This window comes from Paramacrobiotus metropolitanus, unplaced genomic scaffold (genome assembly GCF_019649055.1).
Source record: "Paramacrobiotus metropolitanus isolate TYO unplaced genomic scaffold, Prichtersi_v1.0 Parri_scaffold0000031, whole genome shotgun sequence".
Taxonomy (NCBI): domain Eukaryota; kingdom Metazoa; phylum Tardigrada; class Eutardigrada; order Parachela; family Macrobiotidae; genus Paramacrobiotus; species Paramacrobiotus metropolitanus.
In genome coordinates this window covers 1,080,544-1,100,733 of record NW_026570251.1, presented here as the reverse complement: position 1 = coordinate 1,100,733, position 20,190 = coordinate 1,080,544, and the positions used below count along the sequence as shown (strand labels likewise).

The 20,190-nt window shown below is 39.4% G+C and overlaps 3 protein-coding genes across 4 annotated transcripts in view; 1 reads left to right on the top strand and 2 right to left on the bottom strand.

Annotated features, from left to right (window-relative positions):
- Nucleotides 1-1,398: 1,398 nt before the first annotated feature.
- The window catches only part of LOC129588718 (uncharacterized), a 40,896-nt gene continuing 22,104 nt past the window's right edge, over nt 1,399-20,190 (bottom strand). Inside the window, exon 5 of one of the 2 annotated variants that reach the window (XM_055483067.1) lies at nt 1,399-1,552. The gene's annotated coding sequence lies outside the window, so the exon portion shown is untranslated. The remainder of the gene's footprint in view (nt 1,553-20,190) is intronic. The other variant, XM_055483068.1, reaches the window with a different exon arrangement.
- Nucleotides 6,912-9,515, bottom strand: LOC129588719 (protein D3-like). Its single transcript, XM_055483069.1, has 4 exons — nt 9,122-9,515; nt 8,190-8,325; nt 7,705-7,842; nt 6,912-7,225 (listed from the first exon to the last, which is right to left on the bottom strand). The coding sequence occupies exons 1-4, from the start codon at nt 9,266-9,268 to the stop codon at nt 7,008-7,010; spliced, it is 639 nt and encodes a 212-aa protein (XP_055339044.1). The 5' UTR covers nt 9,269-9,515; the 3' UTR covers nt 6,912-7,007.
- On the top strand, nt 10,221-15,382 carry LOC129588715 (receptor-type tyrosine-protein phosphatase delta-like). Its single transcript, XM_055483061.1, has 6 exons — nt 10,221-10,424; nt 11,524-11,888; nt 12,504-12,657; nt 13,357-13,775; nt 14,488-14,728; nt 15,061-15,382. The coding sequence occupies exons 1-6, from the start codon at nt 10,373-10,375 to the stop codon at nt 15,102-15,104; spliced, it is 1,275 nt and encodes a 424-aa protein (XP_055339036.1). The 5' UTR covers nt 10,221-10,372; the 3' UTR covers nt 15,105-15,382.

Here is a 20,190-nt window from a genome sequence, read left to right as displayed (position 1 = left end):
ACAGAATCTGTTACTGGGGATCTGGTCTATGATTCCCTGTCCATCCATCGGACGAACACATTTGGGGATCGGTGTCTGCCAAGCGCAACAGGATGGCTTGCTATTTTAGGTTCCTCAACAAACAGACCGTTCCGATCTGCTCTCGCCATCCCTTGTTAAAATTCCAGAATAAAAACGACAAGACAAGCGCTCAGTAGTTCACGCGCAGAAGAACATTTAATCCCCAACATAACAAGCACTTCAGATAGTCAATGGGTTGCATCCCAGTTTTTTTAAAAAATTGTAATGTGAAATAGCGCAAGCCCACGTTCGGGTGTTAATGCGCCATTTTTAATTTGCGAATTAAATTTGGTGCGAGTGAGTCGTTCTCTGACTCCCGCTGAGTGCCACCGAGAGCACCCATTGACTCGACCATTAGCCTACTATTACAGTTATGATATGCTCTACTTTTTAATAATAATTTCATATTTTAAGTTTCATAACTAATATACGCACGACAGAACATAACTAACAACCCTCGTAATAAAATCATTTTTAATTTTTAGAAATAATTTAATTTTTAAATTTATTTATTTAGTTTATTTATATTTCGTAAATCGTAAATGAAAATAAAATTCTTTCATTTCTATTATTTATTTTAGGTTTATAAATATTGTTTTCTCGGCAGCGCTGCGAGCTACTGCAGTCTGTATTAATGCTGTATGCCATGGACTTGACGCTCAGAAGTCTAACGGTGACGATGGGAAAATATTAAAATATTAAATAGGTATTGATAAACTAAATAATTTTGGTAAGTTTATTAGAATTAATAAGAGAATTTTTATAACTAAAAATTCATCATATTTACCTCCGTATTTGAACTGTCATAATTATTAAAAACACAGTCATAATTACATTAATAAAAATTCATCATATGTTAGATTTTCGTACACTTCTAGATATTCTAGTTACCAATATCATATATAATTATAATGAATTTTTTGTAAATTTGAATTTGCCGCGACAGGAGCGTCGAAAAAGCGCCGAAATCCGGCTTTCGGAAAGAATCCAACATTGTGAGAGTTGTTATACGAGTACATAATTGTGATTTGTATTTGGCTACAAGGCACAATTAGAAACGCACCCATCAACCAATCATGCACGTCGTTATACATAATTTGGGAATTTGTATGAGGCGTGCCGCCATGTTACCACAAGGTAAATCCGGGATTTTCTACGCTTCCGGTGACAATAGCTGCAATTATCCGTGCACAATATTAGTATACGGAATTTGTGACCTTTATACAGGAGCGCTCAGTCACCACGTACCGCAGCTCGTAGTAAACTGCAGCTTCATGACGTCGGCGGTGCGGGTCGCTTGAGCAGTGTTTGTGGCGTTAGCGCCGTTGTTGCGGCCGTTATGGCGTCCTTGAGTTTGCCGCGCGGCGAGATCTCCACTTGGTACTTCTGGCAGGGCTGCAGTGACGTCAGAGTGTGGGAGGTCTTGGAGCCTTCCACCATCTCATAGTAGTGTACCGGCACTTCACCGAAACGGGGACTCTGGGTACGAGAACTGCACCATGCACTGGTTAAACTTGTTTTACATGTTGGGGAATAATTAACCGCATTTGCCATAGCATATTTTACTAACATTAATAATTTTTATGCTGCGGCCTGAAAATAATAATTCACTTTTATTATGATTATTTTTTATTTTTGTTAAAAAAATTATTCTTATCGTTTTGTGTTAATGTAAATAAATTGATTTGTTCCCTGCTTAAATTTTGGTTGAATTTTTAATTATCGTACTCGTATAAATTTGGTATAAAACCATAAAAGTTGGTATAAAACTAAACAACTTGGTGTACACTAATTTGTAGAAAACTAAAAAATTTTAGGATTATTATTTATTACTTTATTTTAATGTAAATAATTTAAGTTTTTATAAGCTTACATACCATTTAAATTTTTAATTATCTTAACTGTAAACTTGATTTGAATTTTCCGTGTAATCATTGCTATGTAATTATGCCGCACTATGCAAATATCAAATTGGAATCACAATAAAACCTGAAAAAAATTAATAGTACGCAAGCAATTCTCATAGCATATTTATTACATTTCACTGCAAATGCTACTTCTAATTTGGTTTATTTTATTCGCAAAAAACGCTGTTATTTTTGAGTAAAAACTGCAGCCGCTGTTGACAGCTTCCGTTACACCGGCACATGCCGCTTAGTCGCTTACCATCCAATAATCCAGCCGGTAGTGCTGAACAGTCTCCGCTTCACTGGGCGCCTCCCACTGCATCTCGAAGGACACCGGATTGGACAATGCGGGTTTGGGCGGCAGCGGCACATCCTCGCCCGGCATTTCAGTGGTGAATTCGGGGCCGCAGGTCTGCCCGGAACCGCCGCGGCCGTTGAGGCGCGTGCTAACACGGAAGCGGTAGCGTTGGCTGGGCTGCAGATCGCCGATGGTGTAGGGCGAGTAGCGGTCCAGGAAGCGGCTGGCGGCGTGCTCGAAGGGCTGATCGGCCAGCGCGTACTTCACCTCGAAGCCCTCCAGGTCCAGCTGGCTGCCGTCCTGCAGGATGAAGTCGAAGAGGATGCTGGTGGCGCTGCGGTCGACGATCTCCGTGATGCAGGCGTCCGTGCTGTTGGTCACTATGCGGGATAAAGGTCATGCAATTTTAACTGGTTTATACTCGGTGTTACAAGCAGTTCGTTAATTGCATTATCTGTACTATTTAAATAAAAAAAAGGAAATCACTATAGGCACCCCCTTACACCCTCGTTTATTATAGGAACCCCTATTCGCACCCCGTATTTTATTCTGCTAATACATGCTTAACATTGTTTACAAGATTTTTTTACGTTTTTGTAATATCCTTAAGCACAGTACTTATCTGCTTCACCATGCTTATGCGATCAGGTACCGTTTCGAGATTCTAACATTACAATTATGTTAAAGTTTCATAGGGGTGCCTATAAACAACAGGGTGTACGAAAGAATCAATTAATAAGATAAGGGTGCCTTTAATTAACGGGATGCGGAAAAGGGGTGCCTATAGTAAACGGGGGTTTTTAGGGTGCCTATAGTGTCACCCTAAAAAAAACCTGGTAATTTAATTAATAAATTTAAATTAAATTTAATGATAATATTTAATAATAATAAATGTATTAATAGTTTTTTAGTGAAAGTTTTTAATAATTTTCATTAAAAGTTTTAAATAATTTAATATTTAATAGTAGGTTGTTAAATGATCTCCGTGATGCAGGCGTCCGCGCTGTTGGTCACTGTGCAGGTTAAAGGTCATGCAGCTGCAGCTTATACACGTTGTTACAAACAATTAAATAATAAATATCTGTACCAAAAAGCGAGTTACAAAAACATAAAGAATAAATTAAATAAAAAATAAACAAAATAAAATAAGAGGAAGAAGTTTGAATTTGATAAAAACTAGTAATTTGAATTTATTAAATTTAAATCAAATTTAATGTTAATATTTAATAATAGTTGTCAAAATTAATATTAATTCACAGTAACGATAAAACCGTTAACTAACAAAATTGAACCATATAATTTGGTTACGTACGTCCGTGCTGTTGACCACTGTACAACACCAAGGGTCATCCTGTAGGTGGTTTCTAATCGCTAATATGGAACAGTAAATTTCGGATCATCACTGAATAAAAATTTTTAATACATATATATAATTTCCCAAGAATATGTTTTAATAATAGTTTTAGAATAGGTAAATAATAATAATCAGGATGAAGCAGATATTAATAACAATTAGTACTAGGCCAATAATAATCATTTTTTTAGTTCACTTGAAGAAATTTCTAAAGACAAAGTTAAAAATGGATGGAATATTGGGAATTCAGGGATTTCTAATTTTCTCAAACTTCTTGACAACCTAAGAAAAGCAAAAAGAAACAAAACCCTTGACAGCCTTAAGGAAAATGGCCCGGTACATAGTGTCAAAAATGGGATACATACACTAAAACTTTCGCTTGCGCGCACTCCGAATCATTATTTTGTATTACTTCATGTCATTCTAAAGCTAAATTATTTGTATACATTGTTCTGAAAACTGTTTGCGCGCGTAACATCCGGTTGCTGAGATATGGTGTATTAAAGTGGGCGAAAAGTTTAAATGCATTGCTGTGTACCAAAAGTCTGGTTATTATCCGATCTTCTTGAAACTTTGAAATTTAAACTTTTCGCCCATTTTAATACAACATATCTCAGCAACCGGATGTTACGCGCGCAAACGGTTTTCAGAACAATGTATACAAATCATTTAGCTTTAGAATGACATAAAGTATTACAAAATAATGATTCGAAGTGCGCGCAAGCGAAAGTTTTAGTGTATGTATCCCATTTTTGACGCTATGTACCGGGCCATTTCCCCTAAGCAGTATGCTTATCAGACTGGGTTCTGAAAGTGATGGCCAGTGGGGAACTGAATCCGTGCTTATTCTGGGCGTGCACTAGCGCCACATAGATCTCCCCCGGCTGCAGACCCTTTAGATCCACAAAGTCCGCCACGGAGCTCACCATGTTCGGCTGGCCAATCGGCGGTTCATCTCTCTGTCAAAGCGAGAATTCATTAATGCATCATGACTGAAAAAGTACCGCAATAAAAAAAGAGAAAAATAAGAAAATGTATATGAAATTATTTTCATGCTGTTTGCTGTTATGTCAAATCCAAGCCCTCGATCAGGAAGTTCTAGATCCAAGTTCTAGGCATTCTTTTAAGCTATAATCTGATTGTTTTGAACTCATAAGATAGCGCTCCATACAGCAAACTACAGCATACAGAGCCTACGAGCCATAAAGCATTACTGTACACGTGGTTGCATTTGCCTTGCCGTGACGACATGGCCCCGGAAATATGCTTATTAATTTTCTATATTTTAAGTTTGTATAATTAAAGTAACCTATCTGCGCAACGAATTTCATAAAAAAACCTTATGTTAAAAAAAAATTTTATAATGGAAGGAAAATTTATTGGTTTTTCATAAAGCTAACCGTTTTTTGCCCTCTGCTCTGCGATCGACCTTTACCTGTTTACAGAAGATCCAGTACATGTCCACCGGACTGCCGTTATCTGGTGCGTCCTTCCATTGCAGCCGGTACGTGACGAGGGACTGTTTCAGCGGAACAGACGCAGTGACCTTAGCCTGGTGCAGCGGTGGCCGGGTGGCGTAATCTTGGTCGTCGTCGGGGAGCCGGGCGGTCTTCCGCCGGGTGGTGTCGTAGCCGGCGTCGCTGCGCGTGTCGTTAGATGACGCGGCGTCGTTGACGGACCTATCGCCACCGGGACCGCTGGTTGTTGGCTGAGGATCGGCTGAGCCCGGACTGATGCCGTCCTTGCCTGTTGATACAATAATGTATCAGTCAGGTCTCAAATATTTGCCTTCTGTATAATTTTTCGATATTTTACTGTTTCAGTTCTTCGCTATTCATATTCCGGTCACCGGTCACTGGTGCGACCGCACATGTTTCGCACTACATGAATAGCTGCTGAATAGCTTCAAGTTTAATGACAGAGTTCGTTTTTCTGAAAACTATATGACCATTTCTGTGTATGTTGTTTTGTTAGGAAGACAGATATGTATAAATACAAGACTATAAAACAAAATACTATAATACTAAAAATAACTACATGTATACGAAAAAATCTATAAATCTAACCATAAATTGTCTGTGTATATAATAGTTAAAATTTTAACTACATTTTGTGCTTTCGATTGTCAGACGCCAGCTCCAATGAAACGGGCACGGTGATTTACATACAGTATTTAAAGGTTTTGGTACAGACTTAAACAAAATCAACCCGTGTCTTGCTGATATCAGCAAACAAATTTTACATGCATGTCTGTAGGGCTACAGTGTATACGTAGGCAACATGCAAGAGTAACCAAATTAAAATGAAATAATCGTATGTTGCAGCAACTTACATGCACTGGATAATTACAGTTTTCATTTCAAACGCAATCAAAGAAAAACTAATCGATTAATGGTTTAGAATTTGAGTTTAAACACATAGCCAACCTATTCTAAATGCTAGTAATCAGCCCACCGTAGGTAGCTGTACAGAGGACATCGAAGTCGCAGCAACGACACAAGTCACACAATCATCCCGAAACCAACGTTAACGCCCTTTTTTGAACGCATTCACGATGTAAAAGAACGTGATACAAATACAAACGGAAGGAAATGCAATACGTACTGCTGACAAGGCCACCAAGGACGGCTAACAACACGGCATTAATGGATACGCTGCGCATGGTTACCGAAAAGCGCGTAAAGGTCACGGGGGTCGTTCTTTAGAAATCGTACGATACAGTGACAGTGTTAGCGATGTGAACTGAAATCGCAACGGCACGCACGGTTAGAGAAATGTCGAACTGGAGAAACGGGAAAACGTCTGGTGGTGAAGGAATATAAGCCACGGGAGACCAGGCAGACAGAAGACGCGTTGCTAGGGCGTCTGGAGAAAAACACGGCAAAAACAGCAAAACAACTTAGCAGCCGCCTGTGCGCGGGTGAACGGAGAGGCCACTCCTCCTCACACATTATTCCCGAGCCGGATGTTGCGCGCACAAACGGTTTTCGCGCCAGTGTATATAAATCTCCTGGCTACAGAATGTCATAAACCGAAACAAAAATGTATTTGGGAGTGCGCGAAAGTAAAAGTTTTCGTGCATGTACACGAATTCGGTACCATGTACCGGCCCACTTCCCTTAATACGGCAGTGCTATTACTGGTTGTCCAATGTACAGCATAATTAAGTAAGTACTTAATAAGAATGCAAAGTTCTACGGTACGAGTAAGTATCAAAACATCCCGTTTCAGATTCGATTCACAAAATCGTAGAATTGGGTTTTAATCATAATACATCGGCCACCGGAAATCGCAGTGTTTCCTATCATTATTTTTTATTGCGTAAAAACGCTAGCTCAATCAAACATTCGGTGATTCTTATTGGCAAAAAACAACGATTTTTTTCTTATCATTTCGGTGTGCCGGCCAGCATCCAGAATAGCGTCGAGTAGGCATCGGCCTGTGCCACGTAGAAATTGCCGGCCACCGGCTGACCCAGATTGTACCGCTGAATAAAACTGCGCAGATCAAAACCGATCCGCGCGGCGGGATTATTGGGATTGCCCACCGGGGGCAGCGTTAGTCGCGCCGGCTGTCGGAACAGCAACAGCGCGTAGCGATGCAGACCTGCAGCAAAAGAAAAGGCAAAGGTCACGCATACTCAGTATAAAAAATTATTATTCGCTTCACGAGTTTTTCTGGGCAGCGTGTCAGCCATTATTAACGATCTAGGCCAAGATCTGAATGCTCAGTTTAAACAGCGACGATGTGAAAATAAAAAATATTTAATGGTAGGCTAACTAATTTTGGTAAATTTTATTAAAATTAAAACCAAATATTTTTATTCTAATAAATTCATTAGAATAACTCCTTATTTTAACTGTCATAGTTATCAAAAACACAGCCGTAACAATATTTAATCAATGAAAATAGAATCAAAATAAAAATCAACTATGAATAAATATATGTCAGATTTACATTATTATGTCCTAATTACCATGTAAAATATTCTGCGTCCATGTATGGAATTTACAGCAAAGAAACTGAATTTATTGAAAACAGTGCCGAATTTGGACGTTGTGAAATAACGGTACTATAAAATTCACCAGTGTTGGCATCGGGTTTGCTGCCGGTATACGGCATCTGTATCGTTCCACGGGCCAGATCCATGTTAGGGATGTTGTACACCAGCCAGTGCAGCACTGACCGGAAGCTGGTGTTAGTGGCGGTGGGAGCGTCCAAATCTGTTTTCAGTTCAAAAATAAAATTGTAAAAAATACACTGGTCACAATTTGCAACACAGGAACACTCTTATTTTTTGTTATTAATTTCTTTTCTAATCAATTTTCAGTTTATTTTAAATTTGCGTAGCACGTCAGAAATTTAAGCTTTTGGTAATTTAATTCTAGAATATTCTGGCGTTGTACGGCAGCAACATTTCAGTGTAGGAAATAAAATTAATCAATTTTACATAATCATTTTCTTCTAGTCCGTTTGTAATTTATTTTTAAAATTTTCCGGTGTTTCGAAAATTAAAGTGTTCGAAATGATGGAGAGATATCACGCTGCGGCTGTTCTCATTAGTGTATACCGAGTTCGATCAGTGTGAAGAGGGGCGGGTCGCGCGTGGCCGGCAGCAGGTAGCTCCACACCAGGACCGGTTGGTTAATGACATCCGTCGGCGTCAGTTCGTTGCCCAGCTGCACGGGATGACTGCCGAATGCCGCCTGCAAACGTTGACAGTTCGCGATGTTAAACAGTGTATTTAAGCAAAAATTACTAACGTTGATCGGAATAAGTTTTTGTTAGGATATACAGTATGACACCTTGTGGCTTCTGCGACGAAAGCGGCGATGATTGCCACTTGTATGGTATTAATCTTGTTTTATTCGGTATTTATTTATTTTTATTTCTCACGGCACTTATTTTTATTTCTCACGGCGGTATTTATTTAATACTTGTTATTGATTAGGCAATTGTTATTAATGCAAAGTAATGCTAATCAGGATAAGTAATCGGTGACCTTTTCCTGAATTTACAACAGACGTGTACTTTTTCAGCTGGCGATCAATTAATGCTTCGCAAATTTTAAAAATATTCCAAATTATACGATCCATTCCATGAAAACGCACACTGATCGAGCAAGAATAAGTGGCACAAAAGTAAACTGAAGAAATTTATACTGACTGATAAAAAACAATACATTAAAAGTAGCACGTGTGGGCATAATATACAGAAATGAAATAAATAATACTACCAGTACAAATAATACAAATTAAAATCGTTACAATTATAAAACCTGATTAATATGAGAATAGTTTTTAAAAATAAAAAGGAAAACAATATGCTAAAAAGCTAAACAAAATTAAAAACAAAATGCTGGAGAGCAGCGCAAAGTACCGGTGACACAGGAATTCAAACAAATAGTAACAGAAAAAATACAAAATAAAAATACTATATCACAAAAAATAAGACACACATAATATGAGGGTAATCTTTACAATATACACTACGCTTCCTCACAGCAAGGATCATATTGGGCGGAGTGTCCAGCACATCCGGCGCGATGCGACTCCGGGCAAACGCATCCGCCACCGGCGAGAACGACTGTGCCGTGCACGTAGACAATAAGTGTGCCGTAAAGGTCAGCCAGTGCCATGCCGTCTGCATAGTAGTGTGTTCACTCAATCGCGCAGTCGAATGCTCAAAATAGTAGTTAGTATGACATCAAGCAGAGAAATTAAATTTTCAGTGAATTTTCTTTGCAAACTTAATGAATTTTATTTAACCGCCATATGCGGACAGTTCTATCTGAGGTGAATTAGTGGTGCGTCGAAGTACTACAACAATTTAAGCAGCGGAAGAAAAGTAAGTAGTGTGATTTTGTTTTGTATTTGCTTTGATATATGGCTGCGAATAGCTGCATCTTAGCAATTCTACAGCCGGAAACCACGGTGATAAAAATTGTAAACAAATAAATTTCGGTGTGTTCTTTTTATGTACAATAAGTTTCTAGTCATACGAGGAGCAAAAAAATCTACTTGTAATTAAATTACTTACTATCTAATAACATTACTGAAGACGCGAACAAAGATGAACTTTACATGTTCGAGCAACATAAAATTAATTTTGCGATTAATTGAGCGAGCTCTGCTTCATTTTATTTTGTCTTTGGATAATAAAAACTGACTTTTCTGCTTGCTATATAATTTGACGGCGAGCTGTTTGAAATGGTGACCTTTGTGGCATTTATAACCGTCTGTCCGAGAAAGATGCGTTTGTGGACGCAGATCAGTACATCGATTACCATTCTAATGTACAGAAACATTTTCTATAAGTGTAAAGTATTTAATTGCTAATAAAGGTGTCTCTGACAAGTGCAACGCCCCCCGCGTCATCCATTGACGAAACAGGGCAGACGCCATGATTCACGTGGGTAAATTCCATACCGAAAAATATAATCAGAATTATACTGCAAAATCTGTATTCACACAGAACCATGACATCATCCATGTACGTATGATTAATAGCCCATGTACAATAAAATGTTGCAATTTTACGCACGGCTGCTTAGCAACGACGGTCGCGATCCCGCCTCCCGTTGCCGTATATATCCAGCAGGACCGGGCTTTCCCGTGAACACATTTGCCAGCGTGTCGTTTCTCCAGTCGCGACATTTCTCTAGCATTTCGATTTCCTCTCACATCTATAGAACAGGCAGACGATTTGCATAGAATTATACCAAAGTGACCTTTACACCGTTTCTCCCTAACCATGCTCACCGTGTCCGTTGCCGTGCTGCTGGTCGTCGTTGGCCTGGTCAACAGTACGTACTACATTTTTATTGATTTATGACGTATTTCTAAAGTTAATATTTCAAAAGGGCGTTGGCTATGAGAATCGCGGTTGTCTTGTTGCTGTGGTGTCTAGGGCTGTCTGACTTTGAAGGCCTATTGATGAAGATGAAGCCCTTTGCCAATAGTAGCCTAATTAACACCTTTTTTACCATTTGTTTTTTGATATGTATTTAATCGTGTACTTTAGCGCCATGCATTGGCAACTGCTATCGCGGTATTATTAATTTTATAATGATTTTTTTATTTATTTTATAACAATTTTTATTTTTTCATTTTTTTGTGTTAATTTTTTCTTCTCATTTTATGGTGATTTTAAAGTTCTCTTAAATTTTATAATTTAATAATTTGCAGATTCGTTTTATGATGGAATTGCTAATTTTATTTTTTATTCTGATTCTCATTTGTGAATGCACGACGACAAACGTGTGCCGTTAGCAGCAATTTATTCGGTTTCCTTTTGTTCTACTTTCGTCTGCCGGCTTCAGACACAAATTTCCATGCCAGTCTTTCAATCAAATTCCATGCACAAATTTTCGAATAACGCTTTTTATTTTTTGACCCTTTCCAACGAACTGCATGATAGGTGTTGTTATTATGTAGGGAAATAATAAATTATAAAAATATTCGATTGATTGATAAATTGCGATTAATCACTTAAAAACAAATTTATATAAGTAATTTAGAAACAAGCGAAAAATTAGGTTGCTCATGAAAGGAAGCGAATATTTAATTCTAGGTAGTACTTATTTTGTATGAATGTGCACACTGCATACCGCAATTGTGTCTGTGGACTGTGTGAAAATATAAAAGAAGCAAAAAATTTTTGACAATACTGTTAATTTTAATTTCGATGATCGCTCCCGATTTTAATTTCGATTAATGATCGCTCCCGTTTGCTGACGTCAAGCATTTATTTGGCATTTTTATATGGATGCAGTAATGCCTGAATTAAAATCTCTCTTAACAAAATGATAAACTTCTCACATTAAAAATCGGGAAAAATCGCAATACTGTACTACGTAAAAGTTCATATACTGAACTGCAATAAATTGATATATTTTCCAACAGGTCAAGACGGCGCCGGCCCGGCCTCCCCGGATCCTCAGCAGACAACCAGCGGTCCCGGCGGTGACGCCAGCGGTAGCCCCGCCCCCGACGCCTCCAACGCCACCGGCCCCGGCAACGCCACCGACCAGCCGAGCTTCGCCCAGCCCAATCAGAAGTTCTTCCCACCCGGCTTCGACGGCCGCCAAAGTCCTGGTCAGGGGCCCGCCCAGGAGGGCGGCCAGCAGAACGACACCCGCGGGCCGCAACAGGCCAAGATCCCGGCGTCCGTCCCGCTGAAGGACTCCCTGGTCACCTACCGGGTGCAGTGGAAGGAGCCCATGGATAACGGCGCCCCAGTAACTGGGTTCGATGTCTATTATAAAAAGGTAAAGGTCTCGGCGCCAGCTAGGTATTGGCCGATGTATGCGTGCGCTATATACAGCGATTTTTTCCATTAATCATGTAATCCTGGCAAATTCAAGCCAGTTATAAAAATAATTATATGGATCATACCAAAGCCATAATTAAATTAAAATAATTAATAATTAGTAACTGTATTTAAATTAAAAGCACGATTCTATATTATAAATAAATAATAACGAAAGTGCTATGCGGCCCAAGAATTCCGGTAAATAATTTTTTATTTCAATATTTGCCTTTCTTGTACTCTGTACAATTCCTACGAGTGGGAAATCAATTTCACCACCGCATTCTATTTTTAAATTTTCCCCCAGTCTTTTTTAATTTTTTTGCGAAAGCTGTTTTTTGCGTCCAGTCGATCAGTTTTCGTCTAACCAGATTTGATCCGGAAACGCCAAATATGCGACCTAAAGTTTTGGGGCGCTTAGGAGTGACCTTTATTATTTCTTGTTAGATGTTAATAGGTGTTCATCAGTGCATCGCACTGCAAAAATTACTATGGGCGCTAAAATTCAGGGGCGCATAGGAGTGACCTTTATTATTTCTTGTTAGATGTTAACGAAAAAGTCTATCAATTGCAGACTGATGAAGTGGAATTCAAGGTGGTTAACTCCGTGGCGGACTTTGCGGATCTGCAGAATCTGGAGAAGGGTACGAAGTATAACGCGATGGTGTACGCCAAGAATGAGCACGGACAAAGTCCTCCACTAGCCATCACATTCATAACCCCAACTGGTATGGTGCCGGCTATTTAGCCTTTCTGCTTTACGGGGTTTCCAGCAGTTTAAACCAACTATCGAAGAAAATTTAACATAACAAACTAGTAGTCAATTACCCATTCATTTTTAGTCCTTTTCTCTAAACTTTTTAAAAATAAACCTAATTTTTGATAAAATTAAACTTTAAAATACGTAACTTTCTTCAGTAATTTTAAATTCTTTAATAACTTTTAGTAATTTTTAATATTTTTAATAATTTTTAATAACTTTAATAATAATCTCCATTTTGCCACCATCGTAAGTATTGAAAAAATACTCCAACGTGTTCATTACTGTTAAAGGTTTTATAACATAACTGTTACTGTAAATGGTTAATTAGAGGCTGAAACTAAAATAAAAAATAAAAAATCTACTATTAAATATTAAATCATTAAAAACTAATATTAATAAAACAATTAATGTTCAATTTTTATTGGTCAAGTCAAAATGCAATAGACAAATTATTAGAAAAAACACACAAACTACAACAAAGAAATTAAATAATAATTAAATATTAAACTATTAATTAAATATTATCAATAAATTTGGTTTAAATTTATTATTATTATTATTGTATTATTATTATATTATTATTAATTTAATAATATTATTGATGAACTGGTTGTTACAACGAGTATATAACCGGTTTAAATTGCGTGACCTTTTACCCGCATAGTGACCAACAGCACGGACGCCTGCATCACGGAGATTGTCGACCGCAGCGCCACCAGCATCCTCTTCGACTTCATCCTGCAGGACGGCAGCCAGCTGGACCTGGAGGGCTTCGAGGTGAAGTACGCGCTGGCCGATCAGCCCTTCGAGCACGCCGCCAGCCGCTTCCTGGACCGCTGGTCGCCCTACACCATCACGGGACTGCAGCCCAGCCAACGCTACCGCTTCCGCGTCAATACCCGCATCAGCGGCCGCGGCGGTTCCGGCCAGACCTGCGGCCCGGAGTTTCTGACCGAAATGCCGGATGTGGGTCCGCCGCTGACACCCAAGCCCGCCCTGTCCAATCCGGTGTTTTTCGAGCTGCAGTGGGAGCCGCCCCATGAAGCGGGAGATGTCAAGCATTATCGCCTTGATTATTGGATGGTAAGCGGCATGTGCCGAACGCAACGAAAGGTCAACAGCGGCTGCAGTTACTTTAACCAGTTTAATTATAAGTATTGTGATATTAAAGGGAGGTAGTCAGCAGACATCATTAGAAGACACACAAACCGTATAAAAAGGTTTTTGTAATTAAAAACATACAAAAAAATAAAAATTGATAAAAAAATAAAAAAATAGTTTGAGAAAATTAAGTAATTAATTATTAATTAAAAGTAATGAAAATAATTATTTCTTTTACTAATATTTAAATTAAAGTTATTGCCAAACTCGCGAATACGTAAATCTTACAATTATTAGTAACTATTACAGTAAAATAAAAACGTATTAAACGGTAATTGCGAAATAAAAGGATTAAAAATATAATAAATCACAAGAACTGGTTCGCATATATTATTTATTAATTTTCTATTTCGCCCACAGTGTTAGTAAATTTCATTGCGATGTTTAAATTATGCAGTCTACCGGTATTAGGAATATACGGACAATTTGAACCATATTTTTCTTAAAAATTCAAATTCAAGTGTAAATGAAATCAAATTATTATTTTTCTTTTGTGGGAATAAATTTTATTAAAAGATCGAATAATGTTAACAAAATACGAAGTAGCATATGGAAATAATGGAATTGCTGTAAAATATTGTGCGCCAATTTAAAAACAAATTTAAAAAATGCATGGTGCAGTTCTCGTACCCAGGATCCCCGTTACGGTGAAGCGTCGTCGCACAGCTACCAGATGGTGGAAGGCAACAAGAACTCCTACACCCTGACGTCACTGCAGCCCTGCCAGAAGTACCAAGTGGAGATCTCGCCGCGCGGCAAACCCAAGGGACGCCATAACGGTCGCAACAATGGAACCGGAGGCGCCCACGCCAAGAAGGCCACCCCGGCGTCCCGCAGCCCCGACATGATGAAGCTGCACTTCAACACGGGTTGCGGTACGTTGTAATTCCGCGTGCTTGAGTAAAGGTCACTTTTTATTAACAACAGCTGCAATTAAAATTTCCTTAAAAAACAGACTGGATATTTCAAAAATTTATTAACGCTCCTGTGTAAAGGTCACTTTCTTATATTAGGGGTGAAAATGAAATATTAATAATAAATTACTTTTTTTAAATTAATAACTATTTAACTAACTAATTCAGCATTTAATTTAATAGTTATTTTTCATAATATTGAAACATTAAAACATTAATAAAACAGATGAAGCAAATGCTGTAAAATTTAATACTTTAAAACTGATGTGATGATTGTGTGTGCGGTTTTGCAGCTATCGTCACCGGAAGTGTGGAGAATTCCGGATTTACTTTGTGATCAGCAAAAGACACGCCGGCGCAGAGCTGTTTCCAAATGGCGGCACTATTGATGGACGTTTGTGTGTGTACCTTATACTGTGTCCGTGTAAAGAGCTCGTTTCCACTCATAATGTTGTGTTCTTTCCAAAAGCCGCATTTTGGCCCGTTTTCGGCCTTTCATATCGTTGTGGTGTTTTTGTATTTTGTGTCTTCTTATAGTTCTTGTAATCTTGTTTATTAAAATATGGCAAGCCCTGTCGCGTAATTTTAAAAATAAAAAATGGAAGTGCAAACAGGGTTTGGCTACGGGAAAGCTGTAATAAACGTATCACCTTACGCGAAATTATTTTTTTCGAATGTTCAATATATAGACTACGGTTCAGTAGACTGTGAAGTTTATTTTATTGGTTGAGAAACACGGTCGCAGCACATTATCTTTGCACTGAATTTCATTTACACGCTCAAGCCGCACCCCAGTTTAATCGCGAGGCAATTCCTTATAAGCTCTATGGCTAATTGATCATGAACACAGTTTTTCGTGAGACAACGTAAGCAGCAAGAAATTCGGTTTTGCGGGCATTTCATGCCTAAGGACTACAGACAATTCGATTTTGGTGGAGAATGGCCATAATAGACGGCCTCGCTACATGCCATATACCGTACACCATTACATAGTTTTTCGAAGCCCATCAGTCGCGGTACCAAAGCATCGCCGTAACGAAATACGAATACTTCGATAGTTACGCATCGAGTTGTCCCAAGACAATTTCTCGCTGCGAGGACATAAAGGTGACCAAAATCTAATGTCTGCGGACATTTCCAGCGGCCACGAGTCGTCGTATGCTGCCGCGAGTCGTATCGTAGTCTTACCGTGGCCTTGCTCGGCATACTTTGCAAAAACAGAAGCCTTTTAACATCTTCCGAAGTTCTTTGCTAATGAGTCCGCAACGAATGCGACCGCAAAAAGACCACAGCGACCATCCCCCTGTTTTATGCAGGTTTCGCTTCTTTCCTCTAAGATACACTATTACTAAGTTGGCTGAAAGGTCAATGTAGCAGCAATGTTTTATAAGAAATGACCAAGGAGTGGCAGTTGTCAAAGGGTATGTTATTTGGAAAAAGGGTGACGATTCGCACCCATTTGCTTCCGAAATATTTATGATCCAGGGCCTATCATTCGATAAGGTAACGCTGATGGCCGACGTTTAATAACAGCCAATGTAGCCAAACGGATCCGGCGCTACACGTGCTCACCACCATAAAGCATATAATTTTTTCTGCAACGTATTGGAATTCGTGTTTCCGCTCATCGGCCGCCATCCAAAAATGCAAATAATCTTCTGGAGCTCTTTGGCTTTTCGGCAAAAAATTGGTATAAATGCACAAGCCAGCCAATGGATCAAGAAATTTATGGAAATCTTAGCCAATAACAAAAGTAACGCATTGTTCGTGCATGTTATACTATTTTACCAGTTGAAATATTTTTTCTTTAGTTTTCGTTCTTGAGATGAATCAGTTTTGAATCATTTTTATTTGAATAACTATTTTTTAGTATTCAAACTGCCTTCATTATACGCAGGCAGCGTCGTCTGATTTAGGGAATGATCCAAAAAGAAGAGCCACGTAAAAAACCTGTAACACTGAGACTCTCACTCAGCTAACTGATTTTGACCACAACTACCTCGTCGTAAAACCGAGGCACCTACGTTTTCTGAGACTTACGTACGCCATCACACCTTCGCTATGCTGCGAACGAAAATTTAAATAGGAAGTAGATTTGGTAATACGTAGATTTATTGTGATTATTGTAAGAAGAATGATTACCGTACCTTGCAGGGATGGGTTAATATGGGCTTACCGCGACGGTTTAACATTGCCGTCATTGGTGGAAAGAACAGTTCTTACCGCCAGGTACACACATCTCGGCACATAATTTATGTTCATTCTTACTTCCCACAGCAGCTGCCGCATAGCCTGACATTCCAGGCGTTATCCTTCGTCTGGGTGGTAATGATCAGCCCGCCACTATCGCCGTACAAACTATGCTATTAAATTCTTAGCATGGCCGAAAGTTAATGAGTAGCCAAACTGAACCCGTAATTCTCTGCAAGCGGTTGTTTAAACGTACACAATCCGCGCTGGGTACCAGTGTTACAGCCTGAGCCAAGGTCATCCCGTGAACAGGGTGAGGCCGAATGCACAGTACTATCGCCTTGTACTTATTCTCCATTAGTAATAAAATATTAGTATTATACAGTAGTAATATGATATGCAACGAGAAAGTATTGTGATTTGACTGCCCTTCTGCGATGATCACGTACCAGCGATGGAATTCGGACGACACCTGGGCAGTTATAACTTAACTCTATAACTTAACGCGAGTTATTTGCGAGTTATCGAGTTTTAACGTAACCCTGTAGCGTAACTCGCTACCCAAAAAACTTAACTCTAACGTAACTCGTCTAAAATTTGTATAGATTGTCTATGGTAGCGTAACTCGCGGTATAACTCGAAACTCGGTTTTACTTGCATAAATAGCGTAACTCGCACGCTACCTGTAACTCGTAACTCTAACGGTGGGTGCATTTTCCATAACTGCCCAGGTCTGGACTACAGACTTTCGGCTTTCTTTGCCATCATCGTACTGTCTGACTCGGACAGTACAGATACGATGATGGCAAAGAAAGCCGAGTGGCAGACGTTCGGTGTGCGTCATCTTCGATATACTGAAGACCCCTTTCACTCTGCGTACCCGGCGCGCCCAACCTATGCGTGTACGTCATACGAGGACAGGTTGGACAACTTGGATGTGCCAAGCAATGAGCACGCGCGGGTCTGTACTTACTTGGACAGTCCGAGTACAGACGGAACTCCAAGTTTAGGCCTCGTCCTAAATTCGAAGCGAATCTCGTTGCGATACAGCAACTCCACCTCTCGAGATGGCTTCGCGTACCGTATCTGTAGGCGTGGCCACTGCATACAGCCACCTCGTGCGGCTGAGCAGCCGTACCATAGCGAGATTCACTTCGAATTTGAGCCAAGGCCTTAGGCTTACTGTGCTCTTAACCTCGGCAAACCAGCCAAGGCGTCCTATTCCAGGGACTGGACTGTGCTTTGCCGGAACAGAATTGTTTATCACTCTATCTAATCCCAAGAAGTCCCTTTTTTGAACAATTCAGTATCTAATTGTTGAAAAGAGGGACTTTTCGGGATCGATCATGACAATAAGCGAAATGGCGCATCATTAAACTGTTAAAACGAAATCCAGTTAGGTTTGCTAGATTGTTGTATGTCGTATGAAGACATTCCTTCCCGGCGAATGGCTGCAGATATTTATGCATCGAAATTTTCCACATCGCAACAGACCAAACTCAAGTGCCTGCATTGATTTATCGACTTCCGTTATTAAGAATCGGAATTTAATTTACTGAGAGGTGGATCTGTTTTCTAATCCAAGAAGCGAACTGTACAGTACCGCGAATACAATTGCAGCAGCTATACAATTTGTATGTCTACTGCAATTGTATTCGCGGGGCACGCAGGTTATCGCACTGTTCATCGCTGAAATTGGAAATGATTGCCGGAAACGGCTCTCCACCGGCTGTTTTATTTCCTCTCGTTAAGGGACTGGAAAGCATAAAGCTTGGCCACATCGGCAGCGCTCAAGCCTGCGTCTCTGGACCAGTTGAACGTTCCTTTACTTGTGACTTGTGCGTAATACATGCAACCACAAGTAACGTTAAAATCGATCAGAGAACATAACTTGTGTTTCTGAGAAGTAAAATAGGCTGGTCGCCGTTAGCGAAACCAAAAGGGTCCGTAATGCATGATGGATTCTAGATCGTACACAAGTTCCATGAGCAAGCATCGGTGGAGAGGTTCGAAACGGGGCTGATGGGGCGAAGCCGAAAGGGAGGAATATTGGTAATAAGTGCTTACAAACAGTGTACTCGTACAGAATAAATCGTTGTTTCTCCCGTCTGGCACTTAATAAATATTAACTCCATCAAGTTTTAGATTAAACAACATCGATGATTATAATGTACGATACAAACTACTGCAACTACATACAGTACAAGACAAGCCCAGTATTTCTGAGAAAATGCCTGTTACAGTCTGATCGACATTCCATAAACAGCTAAGAGCTTAGCGGAAATGGCGTATGTAGCTTAAGCTGATTGGCGTCGAGATAGAACTGCGGGATACGGCTTCGGATGTTTGTAGAAAATTAGTGATGAATCATGCATGACCTATATCATAATATACAAGCCCGTCCGGATGATGAGCACGATACAGAACAGCGCAAAATGTAAATTCATGGGTTACGCCAAACAATATGCTACGCCCCGCCAGGGTGCACGCAATATATTTTATTGGGTATAATCGTAACTGCCTGGCGAACGGTGTCTAGAAAACGATCGGTGCAGTAAGGGGCAATCTAACTGCGGAAGCCATTTACGCATTGTGGTAAACGTAGCGTAGTGGCCATCGTGCTAAGCGCGATTAGCGCGCTCAATATGCATTAGCTGTACAGCCTGTACCTTTACGTGCTCATTATCCGGACGGGCTTGTATAGTCGTACGTATCTGTATGTATAAAATTGCAAGTACACCCGGCCTTATGCCAAACTGCATAAACAATGTCCGACCACGAAAACTGTGCTTGATAATCCAGTTAGCGACGCAACGCAGTTGTCAGTTATTAACATGATCAGATATATTCAGTGAGACCATTCATCAAAATTATTTAACAAAACATTATATATAATTTTGCGTTTGTATTATAGTCAAATAATGCGGTTATTATTAATCTCGCCCCTTTTTGTGAATCGAACTGCTGCTAATCATAATTCGTATGGAATGTAATTGCGAATTCAATTCAATATATTTTTGGTTTTACGCAATTGCTAAGCGGGAAGATTTCTGGCTGGTTGTAACGAATACTGAATATGTACTTATGTTTTCATTGTTATCTGTAAACAATATAATTATTCTAAATGATATTACCAGGTCCTCTAAAAATAATTAGGATTAGTCATATTTAAAATCTCATGGCAACCACAACCGTTAGGGAAATCGAAATGACCGCCAAATTTAAGGTACAGT

Bases quoted from the DNA above. Each gene is read 5' to 3' on its own strand.
- LOC129588719 (XM_055483069.1), bottom strand. From the start codon at position 9,268: ATGCAGACGGCATGGCACTGGCTGACCTTTACGGCACACTTATTGTCT. The intron at 8,326-9,121 runs GTGAGGAAGCGT...CAACGTTTGCAG, and splicing joins CGCCCAATATGATCCTTGCT to GCGGCATTCGGCAGTCATCC. The intron at 7,226-7,704 runs GTGAATTTTATA...CTTTTGCTGCAG, and splicing joins CAAACCCGATGCCAACACTG to GTCTGCATCGCTACGCGCTG.
- LOC129588715 (XM_055483061.1), top strand. From the start codon at position 10,373: ATGCTCACCGTGTCCGTTGCCGTGCTGCTGGTCGTCGTTGGCCTGGTC. The intron at 12,658-13,356 runs GTATGGTGCCGG...TTACCCGCATAG, and splicing joins CACATTCATAACCCCAACTG to TGACCAACAGCACGGACGCC. The intron at 14,729-15,060 runs GTACGTTGTAAT...GCGGTTTTGCAG, and splicing joins GCACTTCAACACGGGTTGCG to CTATCGTCACCGGAAGTGTG.